A 15,926-nucleotide genomic window follows, 5' to 3' on the forward strand; every position below is an offset into this window, starting at 1 on the left:
GGACTGTCCTAAATTATAAACATGTGCTTACAGTATGATCTGTTAAAGTAAACCGGGGGAAAAAAATGTAGATCCTAAAACCTGACTATTTCCAGCTGGAAAAGAGTCGGAGGCAAGTCCAACATATTTTCTGCTAAATTGGAACAGAAATATGCCTTCAGCGCACACAGGCCTGATGTACCCCCCTCTTGCCCCCTCTGTTTTTTCTCCACAATTTTTGCGCTAAGTGCGACTTTCAGATCCATGACAAATAAAGTCACGGACCTGAAAAGCGGGCGGTTTGATGTTATTTTCCATGTTCAAGCTTTTAACGGGCTCAAACAATGTTGAGATGTTACAACAGCTGGTGAGCTCTAGGTGCGAGGGTTGACACTGTTGGCTCTCCTGCCTTTTACAGCTATGGAGCGTAAACCTGTATGGTTAGGTGGTTTGAACAAAGACCCCGAAAGCGGCTTTAGCTTCTTACAGTTCAGTCCGCCCCCAGTCGGTTGCTGGCGGCAACGCTTCTCTGTCCCGTATCTGCCCTTTCTCTCTCTCGCAAGCTTTCTCTTTTTCCGCAAAAGTGGAGCAGCAGTAAGCTTATACCGTCATTTAGGGGGAACAAGGGAGGTGGACAATAAACAATAATTGTCTCTGTGCCACGAGGAAAGCATATAATTCTGTTGGTGACTGTGATGCTTTCCACATGAGAGCACAAATCTTCTTGACCTGCTGCTGCTATGTAACTCAAAAACCTGAGGATTGCCATCGCTGCCTCTTCGCCATATGACATTTAGAGTTAGTATCGATGTAGTGAATAAAGTTAATTACTTTTTTTTGTCATGTTACTTGATGATACTAAACTTTCTCATATGTGCAATACTTTAAGAGCCTTTTCCTAACAATAGACAGTGCGGCTGCTGGTTAGTTCCATTCAGTCTGTATTATTAGATTTACATACCAGGGGCCCTTGGAGAAATGGAGGACAACTGTGAGAATAGAAACGCTTGTGTTTTAATATATGCTCTTGTCTTCCATTTGCTGCGTTGTTAATTCACTGCTGCGTTATGATTCCTCCTCAAGTCTGCTGCATTTCCATATCTGCTCATTAGTTAATCAATATACACTTTCTATCCATTTGGTATCCTGTTCTATAATTTTCCATGTAGTGTGTAGTTAAAATAATATGTGACAAGACAAACTAGGCTCTAATCAAAACAACCATCTCACAAGCTTCGATTACACTGTATATCTTTTATCTTTGGTCCCAATATCATCAACTAAAAATATGAATTAATTATAGATGACCCACTGCACTTCTTTTGCTTTCTCCAGGGGAAAAAAAAAATCATCATCATCGAATCATCATCAAAAAGTAGTGGTAGCAGGTTAGAGAAGTGATGACTGGATGGGGTTTTCGTTATCTTCTGTACTCGCTGAAACTGCTCAGTGAACTCTGTGATTGAAGTGAGCTGCTAAGAGGCATCCAACCACTTTAAAACAAAACAAACTTTTTCACATATGGTAGACCCCAAAAAGTTTTACATCTGATGACAATATGTACATGAATATGAATGTTTTGGAATTGCTTAATCCCATTTTGTCCATATACATGAAACATAAAGAAATGCTTCTAAAGCTGTAAGGATTTGTTGTAACTTTTATTGAAAATAAAATACAGTTTGTATTGTCCACTTCTGATATGATGGCTATGATAAAGTTTGTTTATATTTAATATATTTCTTATACCATTATGCATTTTCTTTGTTATTTTGTAGAATTACAATAAAGAAGTCAAATTTAAAGACCTGCAAATGGTTGCAAAGTATCCATTTTCAGCAGTACTGGCTTTAAAATGTTTTTATTGAAGTCGGCCTACAAAAGCTCCACCTTAGTGAAACCCTACGTAAGAATGTCTTCTTGTTCTCTATGTTAAGTTTGGGGCTCTAAAAGAAACACAAAAATTATGTGCAATTTGCCTTGTTAGGGTTTTGGGTTGCAGAAAGTTGGAATGGGTCAATGTGAATGATTTCATGGGTAACGGTAGGTGAATGGAAGGCAGGAAGTTAGCCGGTCCATGGGTGGACCCCCCTGTATATGTGGAGGCTTTGGCAGCCCTGAGCGCAGTCTGTCACGCTTACTTTGGACTCATAAAAAGGTACCTGAGACAGAGTTTGGATTTCTGCTGGATCTCACTGCAACCCTAATTGCTCTTGAGCTGCGTTCAGAGCGAACCTCCCAGCAAGCCTTCGGGTGTAGAATGAAAGTGCTGCGCTCCAAACATGCCGTTGTTCTTCATGTTGTGAGTCTGATTTTTTCACATGAATGAAAGAACAAAACTTCACCTGAACAGCCTAGATATCTATCAATGATTATCTGCGAGGCCATTTCACCATTGAATGTTGATTTTAATGGCTTTAATTTATGACTTTTGAAATTGTCAAATGCTCTGGTTTCAAAAACGATGATGTTTAAAAAAAAAACAAAAAAAAAAACTGGTCTTGGATTTTGTTTCAAAAGAATAGTATGACAGAACTCAAGTTTACTTTCTTGCCGAGATGAGTAGATTGATACCATTCTTACTGTACCGTAAGTATGTAGCTGGAGATAGCAGCCAGTTAGCTTAGTTTAGCATAAAAACTGGGAGAAGGGGGAAACAGCTAGCCTGGCTCTGTCCAAAGGTAACAAAATCTGCCTATATATGCCTCTAAACATCCCTAATTAACAGGTTTTTTAATTTTCATTTATTAATTTCTTTTGCTAAACTAAGCTAACTGACTGGCCGTAGCTTCATATTTATGCAGGGACATATCAATGGTATCAATCTTCTCATCTAACTCTTGGCAAGAAAGCGGATAGGCATACATAAACTAATAATAATGATAATAAATAATACTAAGACTAAATAATTTATACTAAAATATCAAAATATTCTTTTACAACTAAATTCACTCAAATTATGATTCTCTTGAAATTTTTATATTTTTATATGTATTATTCTCTACTTGTTACACAAGAATCATCCTCAGTCTGGGTGTCACAATATATTGTTGATGATTGAGGAAGGGGATATGAGAAGCGTTATTCATGTGGTCCCTGTACAAGAGCAGCAGCTTTATACAAGCCCTCTGCCTTGTAGGCATCACACACTGAGGCATTTATTAAGCCTTTGCGTTAAAAAGTCGTTGTAGACGCTTCTTCAATGATGTTCATATGGACTCTGGCTTTTGTAAATACAATACTTGAGGCTCAGAGGGATCTTCAGTTAGTTGTCAGAAGTGGGAACTGTGGATTTGTTATGTTTCACGTAATATGTATTCTGTGGTTGAAACTATAAACGACATTGGTTTATCGTGTGCAGGGAGTGGCACCTCGAATGACGTGTGCGCTCCTCTCCTGTCTTGAAAAACATGTATGGTAAACCTGGTATCCATAATCTCACAATGACCACTTTCTGTGCAGCTTTTCTATATGTCTGGGTCACTTCAGTTTCAACGTGATTGACAGAAGAAACACTAGAAGAGCCGAGGCATTATATGATTTGTGGCGAAAGAAGAAGCCGTAGAGGGAAGTCGAGGATGTGTCAGCATGGTTAGCACTCTGGTGGACTGGGTTTGAAAGTATCTGCTGGTTGAGAACAGGAGAAACACACAATATGCAAAACAAAAACCACATCTAGAAATGAGAACACAGCCCCCAGCACATTCAACATGCAGCTTTATGTTCGTGCCAAATTAGGTTAAGATGCATTGATCTATAGAGACTTCAGAACGAACACTATACCCATTTCTCTTTGATTTTCTCCTCTTTGGTGCCACTTAAAAGCATGGCTGCTACATGCATTGGTAAAATGGTTTCAATTTTCATGCCAATAGAGCATCCTGAGGTAAAAATTTTTACTTACAAGCTTCTTCCAAGTACTTTTTTCTATAGTTTCAGTTCTCTTGCCGTAAAGGAGCTAATCTTATATTTCTTCTAATCGCAAAAATCAGATTCATATGATCGAGTATTTTCTGTAAGAATGGCTGAATCCTGCTGGCAGTCAACAGATTGATGTAAAGTGCGCGAGACATAGTGCCGGTAGTGTCGGATGTGAGTTGGACAGCGCTGCTCCAGACACTGTGAATTGTGGTCTCCTTCCTGACATACCTGTGGCCTGAACCTCCAAACCTTTCCACAGAAAGGCACACACACACACACACACACACACACACACACACACACACACACACACACACACACACACACACACACACACACACACACACACACACACACACACACACACATACAAGTTTATCTCCCAAGATCAGGACCCAAAGAGTTTCTCTCCACCGTATACAGCCTTTCCTTCCCCTTCTTTTCCCCCAGTTGTACGCTGATTCTAGGATGATATCCTCAGTCAATGTGCATTGCGAGATTAGCAACCAGCAAAACAAATTCTTAACAACAAAGAGTGAGCATGTTCTTTGAGCCAGACTCATGAAAAGGCTTTTCAGTGACTGTACTTTCTTCGCTGATTGACCAGCCAGTGATCTAAGATGACCACAATCCCAGATTTTATTTTTCTATTATTATTGGATATTATTGTTAGCACACTGTTAACAGCTATGTACAGTCAGTCCCGCTCAAAATGAGGTGGAGATATAAGCTTCAAGGCCTCCCAGGATTTTTTTTAAACTTTTGCCGAGGTTGGCTTTTCTTTTCTGTCATAATTGTGTTCAAGTTTGGCTTGGGCAGAGGGAGTAAATATGACCAAGTTAATGTGAATGTCAGTTTAATGTAAACACAGCCAGACTGTATATTCTACAGAAACATATGGTTAAATATTGAGGTTTGGTCTAATGTTGCAGTTTAGTTTTACTGAATGAAAGGACTGACTGAATGAAATTTGAGCTATATTAGAGAAATTCTGTTTGTATTGTTACCTGACAGGAAAAAGAAACACTTCTAATACAGCAGCAATTTAAAAAAAAAAAAAAGAGTGACATTTACTGTGTTTTATTGCGTGTTTTAGTGTAGGTATTTTAATTTTATAAATGTTTGAATATAAAAAGATGAATATGAATATATCTTAAGATATAAATGTCTGCACATTATTTCAGAAATTCCTGTCAGGCAAACGATTTTAAAATATATCAGAAAGTCAAAAAGACAGCTGAACACTTGATATACTATACTTTAGCCAGTTGTAAACGTGATAAATGGCACTTGAGTCTGCCAAGTAGCGCCAACTGACTCCGAAGATACTGTGTTGAATTGAGAGACAACCTGCATTGGCACAACTGAATTAAGAAATAAGATTTTAGACACAGAATATTTTGGATTGACAGTTGAACATAGAACACAATTTTCCATCTGAGAATTGGAAGAGCCAAAACTAGTCATAATTGGGGTTTTCATTTCTCCTTCATGTCTTACTGAACGAGTGTCGACTGGAGAAGAAAAATCACCAGTCTGTGTGATGAATAGGCTTGGAGTGCACATCCCGGTGCTGCTGTGATCAATGGGGTGTAGCTGTAAACCTCATCCATAAAGGCCATCAGAGACACATTCTGATTAGTACTTAATCTTGCTTCCATCCAACCGAGCTTCAGGAGAATGAGTGTAGTTTGGCAGAGCCAGCATACCTCTCTGAAAAACTGTCTCCGGACGCTCCAGCAAAAGAAATAAAAAAATGAGTCCAAAGCAGCCACTGACATCTGCTGACTGATTTTCACATGATTACAAACTGATGCTTGCACTGGGCCCACTTAGCGCTCACTTTCTACTGGGTGAATCTGTTCAGAGAAATCTAATATGCAGATCCACGGCCAGTAACGCAGGCATGCTCTGCTCAGTCTCTCAGGGTTTGTCCAGTTTGCTGCACAATGTTTTATTAAGCGTTGTGGTAGGTCGCTCGGTTTGAGAAGTGCTGTTACCCGGTCCCCTCTTGTGATATTTAAGACTTGGTTTAAATCAATTGAAGTTTCTCTCGTTTGGAGAGACTGGATTCGCCCAAGGACATTTTCCTCTAAACGGGACACTAAGGAGTTTACATTGAGAGTCACTTATTGTGGAATGGACTGTCTTTTTACTGGCTCCTTTGTCTTCCGCAGGCAACTCGAGCTGAGGCCAGAGCCACAGCGGTTTTGGGGGCTTTCATCGGCTTTCTCAACACAATCGTTCAGGAGGCCAGCTCTGACCAGAATTAATGCAATATTCACATTCATAACCAATCAGCATTCAAACGTGGAGAGGGGAACCAGAGTTTGCATGAATGACAAATTGTTGAATTGGACATATTTACTATGAATTAGAGAATATCCTGCTGATATATCTATTATGGTTGTTTTGGTTTTATTCTTGTCCTAGGGTTATATTCTACTGGTCAGCCCTCCCAGAGTTGAGTCTGTTGTCTCAAGTTCACCCTGTTCCTGTCACTGGGGGAAGTCAGTGTCATGCACAGATGAGTGATCATACAACAATCTAAAAGACTTCGGCTTTTCTGTTGCTAGTACAGAATAAACAGCCTTCTGAACCACCATGCTAGATACATTTTCCAATGTGGCTGTAGCAAAAACTAACAGTGGCACTGACCTACATTTAAAATTGCTACAGCTCAGGCCTCCGACACATGATCAGCAGTATGAGCTATGCTCACTGTAGCATAACACTAACCCGAACAACAATGGGGCTTGCATCATCATTGTGTACCAGGTAGCTGGACAGAGCCAGGAAATTTGAAAAACAAAACAAGTCTTGCAAGAACTGTTAGTGAATTATCTATTTAAATTAAACACAAAAGAAGGCACTCACAATAATATTCCCTGAGAAAAAGATGGGTTTGAATCCAATGATCAATAAGGTTGGTTGCATTGAAACTTTCTCATTCTTTTTGGTTATCACTAGTCACTTTCATGTACATCATGGATGATGGTCATCTCATTGGTTGCTCATTGAAAGGTCACTGACAGAGAAGGTCAGTGCTGAAACTGATGGAATATAGAGCACAGTGGTGAGATGTAAAGTGCAAGCATACAATGCCCAAGACACCAATGCCAGTAGGTTTGCTAATCGTGCAGTCTCTTTAGGAAAACAATGGCTCACGCTGGTGCAAAGAATTTTTGACACTGTATACAGACCTAGCAAAATTCATTACCTTCATCTGACCACGCTTGAGAAGTGTCTAAAACTGTTGTGAGCGACCACATTCAAATTGGTGAAAAGCTTGCTGTCCTAGAGAAAGGTGAGACGTGATAATCATTCAAATGGAGATAACTGCGCACACTTTGTACAACCTTTCCTCAAAGTCATTTGCAGTGGAGTACTCATTTGTACAGACGAAAGTGACAGAAGTAGTTGTGTGAATAATATAAAAAGAGGGCTTGGGAGAAGCTCAAACTCTGCCTGCTTTCTCACCTCTGCGCACCCTGTCAATCGCTGCCTCTAGTGGGCATAAATGCTGGATTGTTGATTTCAGAAAGTTACAAAAATTGTTGGATGCAGCCCAAAAGAGTGTCAGAAAAGTATGTGTGGAGGGGTTTTAGGTACTGTTTGATTATCCAACAAGGACTTAGGTTGAATCATACTGACACCTTCATGCAATGACACTTTAATTCCATGTTATTAATCACCGTTGCTGTTTTCTCCTCTGTTTTTCCTGCAGCTAGCTATGGAGCGTACCCCGTCTGTAAAGGCTGCTCGGTGTGCTCCAGGGACAACGGCTGTGTAAACTGCCAGCCCAAACTCTTCCTGTTTCTGCGGAGGGAGAGGATGAGGCAGTACGGGGAGTGTCTTCATGACTGTCCAGCCGGATACTACGGCATGCGCAGCCCCGAACTCAACATGTGCTCCAGTAAGTCCTCTCAAATCTAATCTACCCAGCCTCCCAAGCACTTCACCTCTACCCCTCAATTTTCTACACTGCTGACTCTCCTCCTTTTCCAAACACTCCCACCACACCAACGTCCCCAGACACACATACACACTCCCTCGACTTCCCCTTTCCCACAACAAATGATTTATTGTCAATTATCCAGAGGAGATACACATACCTCACAATTTGAAGGGCTCATCTGTTCATACAGGTGGATGTGAGTAGTGAAGCCTCATCTTAGCAGTGTCCCCCTCAGGATTTAACAGTGAACTCCAGCTGGATTGAGCACTGTTGCTCATTTCTCTTCCACAGTACCTTTACACTTGCATTACCTAACATCCTATAGTCACAATGATTTTTGAAGTCATGAAATCTAGATGCAAATGCACCCAACATGCGCTGAATATTTGGCCAAACCTACTCCAGGGGCTCGTATCATCACATTAAGAGCAACACGTAAAAACCTGCCCGCTTGACATTCAATATCAACTCAACTACAGAGATGATTATATATTAGCATTAGGGCATGAAATTAGCTTCTTTTGTTGACTGTCTGCAGGGGCTTGTGGATTGAGACTTTCACGAGACAGTGTAATTCCTTGGCAGCCAAAGTATTTTTTGGCCTTGAACAAAAAGCCAGTCACAACTGTGTGTCCAGATCCTCCACCAACAACCGTACACTGATTGAAATTAGAAAAAGGAAAACATAGCATTAACCCTAAAGATTAGTTGTATATTTATGAGGAAGGCGAATATGATTGAATTATAATTTTGTTTGTTGTTTCAATGATAAAAACCATTTTGGACATTTTGCTTTGGTAGTCATCTTGTTGTTACACACATTACTCCTGTGAAAAGTGTAAAGGTGGTAAATGTTTTTTTTTTTCACTATCCTGTTTCGTCAAAAACATAGTTTTGGTTTCATAACTTGAAACAGACCACGCCTTCAGTCTGAATTATGTTTACTTTTAAGAAAAACTCCAAACAGTAACATTCAGAAATTGAAATGTTCCCATGATTCTTGTTAAAGAATAAAATCCCATTAATGAAATGTCTCCCTCTCCTCCCCATGTAGCACCCCGATCTCATAACCTTACTTTTACATGGAATATGCTTTGATAGATAGACAGAGAGTTATAGGTTTCCATAGGGCCTGAGGTGTTGGCTGAGTGTTTCATATGAAAACAGAGAGGAACTTGAACCTATTTGGTTCCCTGAGTCAAACTCCTGAAAGATGCATTAAAATGAAGCCCCAGAGGAGGTAGTACGAACCGTTAGGCCCAATAATATGAACATGTAGCACAGGAAGAAAAAAAAAAAAAAAACTATATTAAGCCTACCCAGTCACTGCAGACCTATATGCAAATACATCCGCTGACTCCATTTGATTATGAAAATGAAAACCACGTTAAAGCTGCACCTGCCAATTTTGAATGTTGGTACCCTAGATAGTTTAGAAAATTGAAACTTCACTACCCAGACAACCGGCAAAGTGATGTCAGAGCATGTTCATTTTTACCTGGTCAAGCTGTGATTCTTCATCATCACGGGGGGTAGTAATGTGTTCATTTCAGGGGTCGGCTTGAAGGTTTTATGTCATTTTCCTCTCTGTGCATTCAGTTGACAGACTGATCTGGTTAGTATTAGCTTGGCGCAGGTGTGAGGGTGTCATTAGCCTGCTAACTGCAAAGTTGTCTTATTTACATTTTGTTATTAGCTGGCTTGCTAATGTTAATCAATGGTAGACCTACATTCAAGAATCACCTGGTTTAGTTCTGAGTTTGGGGGCTGAGGGTTTTACAGTGAGGATTTCTGGAGTGCACCATGCAGTCACCAAGTCTAACAAGAAGCTAGCTGTTGATGATCAGTAGATACCTCCAAAATGTAGGCTGGCTATTTGTTAAACCATAACGTCTCATTTTCTATTTCTACATGTGTTCAATATTTAAAAAAAGGTGTGGGTGTGGAATTTTTATTTTCAGGTAACTTTCTCAAGGCTGTTTTTTATTCAAAGGGAGCCACATATACAGTATGAGACGATTAAAAAATCTGAATCTAACACTGTCTAGATGATAAGGAGGAAGAGACACTTTGGGATTTTATTCTTATTTGTTACAGGCAGTGGAAGGACAAGATTTCCCAATAGTGTCAGTACCAAACATCAGAATTTGATTTGTGTCAGTCTACGAAATCTCCTGTGATGGGATGTTGTTCTCTGTCACAGCATTTCTGTGTCATTAAGGCTAGAGGGATCACAGACGTTTTGCAGAATAATTCTGTCTCCTGCAGTTTTAACCAATAAAGGTTTCTTTTAGCAAACTGCTGTTATTGATGGGATACCCCAAAACGAAACACTTTATCACCGCATGCTCATATACTCCCACATATGCATGTTCATCAAATCTCCCCACATTAGAGGCACAGTCCTAAAGGCCCCACAGTCATTTCACCCTATTTTCATAACTCAGAGAAAATTGGAAGAGAATGACATCTTGTTCTCTGCTAGAAAGTCGTTTTTTGTTTTTGTTTTTTTTTTAACTTTAACCCTGCTATCCTAACCACTATATCCCCATGCCGGGTGAATTTGGACTTAAACTGATCCTGATGTGTGGCAAGTTAATGTGAATCCTTCTTCTAAACTGCTCATAGAGCAACATCTTGTATTGTCACGTAGCATCAGATCTCAGAGCGAGACCCACTTTGATCTGATCGCCGCTTAAGTCATGGCTCTCTAATCCAGTTTCCTATTTGACCCTCATTCTCAGCTGTGCTCCGCATGTCATTTTCACTAAACAGTTCGTGTCCAACCTCCATAAACGGGTATTCTATTGGGTTGGAAGGTAATTGTCAGGTCAGTGAATATTTGTGAGTTAACAAACACAACTGGTACACAAGGGCTCATAGGGACAGTGGACAGATAATGGTGAGGGGTTCTCCGCTGATGCAGTCAGTGCTGCTGTGTGCTCCTGGTTTCCAAAGAGGCATGGAACGTGGCATTACGTCTCTGTTATCATGAGCTTTTTAAACACAGGCTCTGAAATCACTTAGGGAGCAGCTGCTTATTATTACACCAGAGTTTGTCTGTGTGATCTTATCTCATTCAAGAATTTTTCGTGGACTCCCTGGGTAAAGGAAAACATGGGCTAGACAAGCAAAAGGCTTATACACTCAGCCACTCGCTGGCTGAAACCTCACTTTCAGTTTTTCTGAAGGGGCTCCTGAGGATTTACAGGCATGTGACGGAGAGAGCTATGGGTGGAGAGATGAATACACTTTTTACACTGTGAACTGACAATGTGATGCAATTTGGTGAAAGGAAAGTCTCCTTATAACTATAGGTTGAGCAATAAGGAATTTAAACCCAGTGCAATGCTAAATCTAAACAATGATAAAATCAGTTTGTGAAATATGCTTATATATACTATTTTTAATGCTGGGAAAAACAGCATGCACTTGGTGAAAGGCAGGGGAAAACAATTCATCACTGAGCTAAAACATTAGCTGTGTGATATATTTAGCAGCACCATTTTGGCCAGTTGTTCACCATGTGTTGATATGGAATGCCACAGTTCAGACAGTAAATTAGTTATCAGATACACTTTTTTAGCCATTATAAGTCAACCTCCTGGTCATAACTATTGGAACTCTATAACTTTAAAAGACCAGAAGCAGCCCAGTATACCCTAATTCAGCATCCTAATTTATTGACCATACAATACATAACCTCCTAATTTCTCAGAAGTATTTAAGAAACTGTGCCTCACATGATGAAGGTTAAATTTAAGGCTCACTGGTCTGGGGTGGGGGGTTTCCCGTTCACTGCAGAGAAAATAACAACATAATTACAGCCAAAAACAATGGGAACAATACTTTCCGCAACATAACTGGAAGCCCATCTACAGCTACACTTCAGCCAGATTTCAACGAGGGCCAAGATGTTGGAGCCACAATGTTAACTATCATTACTGAGATGTTGCTGGTTTGTTATCAATGCCTTTTTGTTGCTTAATACCTTTATATATGTCAATATATTATGTTCCTTGGGCTGTGCTTTGCAAAAACCCCTTTCAGCAGTTAATGGATGGGTTGATATGGGCCATAAAATATATACAGCAACTCCAGAGTTTCTTATCAGCCGCCCAGAAGAGGCCCCACACCAGTGTCTGTGGGTGTCAACCCACTGCTCCGCAGGGAAGATTTGTAGCAGCAGTCACACAGTGTACTGCATTATGTACAGCCAAATCTATGTGAATGCTCTGCAGTCATGCTCTTGCCTCAGTCACATTTCATAATACCTCGGTTTTAACATACATTCCCAAGCCAAAGCATATTCTGTCATTTTGTATCATAAGCAAGCTCTCTGGCTCTAAGCATTATGAGCTGAAAGGCGACTATCAGAGCAGTCTTTTATAAGAGAGGAAGTGTTGAGAGGGTCAGCATGAGAGCATGGCTACATTCAGACCCTCAGGGTGTATTATGGACCCCCCACTGCTACACACACATACACATACTTTAGCCACCAACCCAGATGCCTTACTTCACTGTAGCAGCTTTAAAACACATAGAAACCCCAGCTGTGTTTGCTGCCAACCAACAACCAGTCTGATCAAGGCCTGAGATTGCCAATATCCTGGAAGCATGGTTTAAATATCACAGCTCATTCAGTGCCAGCATAATGTGCCACTAGAGATTCTTCTGTCTGAGGTAATTAAAAATTATTTTATTGTGATTTCTTTTTTACTGCATTTCGCAGACTGAGGAAATCTGTTACCAAATCCCATTGTTGTATGTCTAACTGCTTTGTCACATCAAATTAAGGCTGGAAGTAGAAGCTGATTGGATATACCTTTTCCAAGATCGTTTTAGTTTTAAAGTAGATCATGGGAATATGTTATGTTGGAGGTGGATAAGAGCCGTGCGTCATGGGCCCTCAGCCAAACGGGTACCAAGGCTGTGTAAAATAACTAACGAGTTTTGCAACCTTTAGTTGGCAGTGCTGGCAGCTCTCTCTCCCTCTCTCCCTATTCATATCTCTCATTCAAGTCCTGTCTTTCTCGCTCTAATTCTGAACTTGTGGGTATTTCCATTGCACAGTCTAACCAACAAAAAGACCAGTTGCTTTTGGCCTTTGAGTTTTACCAAGGGACATTTAATCATCACAGCTTTAGTAACCGCACTTTCAGATTTGCCAGACAATACAATGGACCCACCAAACCAAGCCCTGCTCCCAGGACATTGTAGCCAGACGCAGAGTTGAATCAGGTTTTTTCTCAAAACAGTGCATAACTGTGCATACTATGGTGTTAGTAGAAGAGCTGTCTGAGCTTGACCCCTGTTTGAAGCTCGGTCTGTCTGTGTGTATGCTGGAGCTGGCTGAGCAGATACAAGAGCAGATCCTGGTATGTCACGGACTGTGTTCCTTGGAGTGAAGAAGCTGGGAGGCCTGCTGACATATCTGTCATCCCTGATCTCTTTCTGGAAGATGCTGATTGACAGGAACACCACCTCTGCTTCACCTAGCTCTACACCAGCATGCGGAGGAGCACCCATGTGGAAAAAACAGCCTGGATAGAGTTGGGAAGAACATGGCAGCTCTGGCCTTTGCCATGAACTCCTGCCATCCATAGCTCCACACGACATGGCTGGGTGGCAGCGAGCAAGCCAAAGCTTCCATGTCAGCCAAACCCAGGGCCTAGAGAGTAGGTCAGAGCTGTTCGACGCAGCTTGGAGGCAAAGGATGGAAAAATAGGGCTTGTTTTCCCCCTCAGACTGCCAGGACTTTTACGACATGGACACTCCTGCTGCGCAACATCGAGTCTGGTTAGCTTTCTGGAGGAGACTCTCTCTGTATACTGATGAGTAGTCTTAAAAACCAACCTCCAGCTCAACTTACATAAAAGACCCAATCTGGAACACGAGAGACTCATTAATCTTCACAAAATCATTTAGCACCCTTTCCTGACACAGTGAATATTCATGAGGAACAGTAGTTGCCTAAAGCTGAGATGAGGCTATGTGTGTCCTTGATAAAAATCGGAGGCTTCTCTATCCAGACTGCAGGTGAGGGATTGGCTTCTGCCAAGCATGCGCCATTAGATCACAAGTGACCCTCTGTGACTCATCTCTCAATTTCAAATGCACTTGACATGCAAACCACACACATTTCAAGTGCAAAATCCAAAATCCAAAAGAGGGTAACAGCGATATGGGTAACGGTGAGAATGTTGCAGCGCTGACGACATCTTTTCAAATCATGCGCCCTCTGACAGCTGAAACATAGGGCTTTTCCTCCTGTGTTCATAATATAACTCATGGCTAGAACCAGGCTGGGAGATAATGATGATAATACGTTTAAGTCCCAGGAACACTGGGCCTTCATCTGGATCTGATGACCTCATTATTTCTCATTAGTCTCCCTAGGGCACCTAGATGAAGACTTTAAAGGTGGTCCAGAGGTTAATCCTGCAGAGAGATTGAACCCGCTCCCCTGTATCTGTTTCTGGAGCTGCCGGACAAGCTGCCTAACTGTCAGCTTGGCAAGCTGACCATCCAGTTGTCAGTGTGGGAGCTTCTCCTGTGTCACAGATAGCCCTTGCTGTCCCAGATAGCCTTTTGCCTGATAACTGGACAGAGGGATAAATGTCATAGTGATCCCTTCCTACCCACCTCGTTCTCTGACGACCTCTGACCCTTGAGCTTTGCCTCCCTGCATTCTAAATCCCATGGAGCCGCATTGATGTGTCATCCACCTCATCCATCTCACAGAGCGACATTATTACTTATCTTCTATTTTGAAAACATAATAACGTGATGTTTAAATCAAAAACTCTGTCATGTGCTACTGCTGCTGCAAGGATACAGTGTTTCACACATCTGTGTTGCTTGTATTTACTGTCAATAACTGAGGATTGCACAACAGCCCCAGTGGTTGAGAGTACTGCCAGATGGTTTTTTTTCCCGCCTTATGCTTTTCATTTTTTGTTTGGGAGCTAAAAGTCTCTCAGGTGATGACTGGCGTAGGAAGTGTGAACGGTAAAAACAAGCTTTGTGCTTTCCAATTAGCTTTGTGATTTATTAGCTTGCTCCCTATATCGGGCTTTTCTTATATCAAACCCAAGCCTAACGGATTCAGCTTCACCCAGAAAGAAGTGGATGAGAGGCGGAAAGCTCAAAAAAAGCACAGCAAAATGTATTTATAGCTACCTTAGATGAGTTCCACACCTAAATCTCTACAGCACGGCATAATTGCAGATGTCCAAGACATATGTCTACATATAAGATAAAATGGAGCAATGGAGCAAGAAAAATACATAGATAAGTTAAATAATATCAGATGATTGAATTAATAACACAAAAATGATCTAAGAACACAGGATATTCCTAAAGAGATTAGTGATTTATGTTCAGAAATATATTTTCCAAATGTGGAGTACAGCTCATCGCAGAGTTGGTCTATCTCCAGCCAATCTGCTTATTGGTATGTGTGTGTTTGTGCATATGTGTGTGTGTGTCCATGGTTTGTTTAGACTGGTCGGGAAAGCGTGAGACCAGAGTGAGTGGGCAGAGGCCATACTTTAGGGTTCAAAGTAAAGCGGGGAGGGACCCCCTCGTTTTGTAGGAATGTTGAGGAGGAGGCCTGATGGTTAGCTGGAGATGGTGTAATTAAGGGGTGTGATTGTGAGAACCTTCTCTTCCCCGGGCCTTGCAAAGGTCACAGATAAAAGAGCAGTCCTCAGCCTCTGTCGCACTCACATGTGGAAAATCACAGTAACGCAGGTTTATGTGTCGGGAAGCGTACATTGGCACAATGCATTGGTTGGAAGATGCGATCAGAAGAGCAGATGACACTCTACCTGGGAAGACCACTGCAAGCATAACGAGATGGTGGCTGCAGGTTATAGGCTGTGGTTCCCCAACACTGGAAGTCTATTGAGCAACAGGGCCACATAGAGCTTCTGAGGAGCATTATAAATTAGACAGCGCTGGGAGGCTCCTTCTAATCATGTGGGCCTGTGTGTCGCCTTGTTGGTGTGGTTGTTGTAATTTGGCCCTGCCTGACGTGCTATTTGCAGAGTAAGAGCTTGATGAC

General features: G+C 41.3%; 1 protein-coding gene across 1 annotated transcript in view; it reads left to right on the top strand.

Moving 5' to 3' along the window:
• Positions 1-15,926, top strand: part of rspo2 (R-spondin 2) — a 55,982-nt gene that overhangs the window by 16,209 nt on the left and 23,847 nt on the right. The window contains exon 3 of the mRNA XM_040118427.1: positions 7,628-7,816. Within this exon, the coding sequence (XP_039974361.1) occupies positions 7,628-7,816 (189 nt within the window). The remainder of the gene's footprint in view (positions 1-7,627; positions 7,817-15,926) is intronic.

The sequence above is a fragment of the Xiphias gladius genome, chromosome 22 (genome assembly GCF_016859285.1).
Source record: "Xiphias gladius isolate SHS-SW01 ecotype Sanya breed wild chromosome 22, ASM1685928v1, whole genome shotgun sequence".
In the NCBI taxonomy this organism is placed as follows: domain Eukaryota; kingdom Metazoa; phylum Chordata; class Actinopteri; order Istiophoriformes; family Xiphiidae; genus Xiphias; species Xiphias gladius.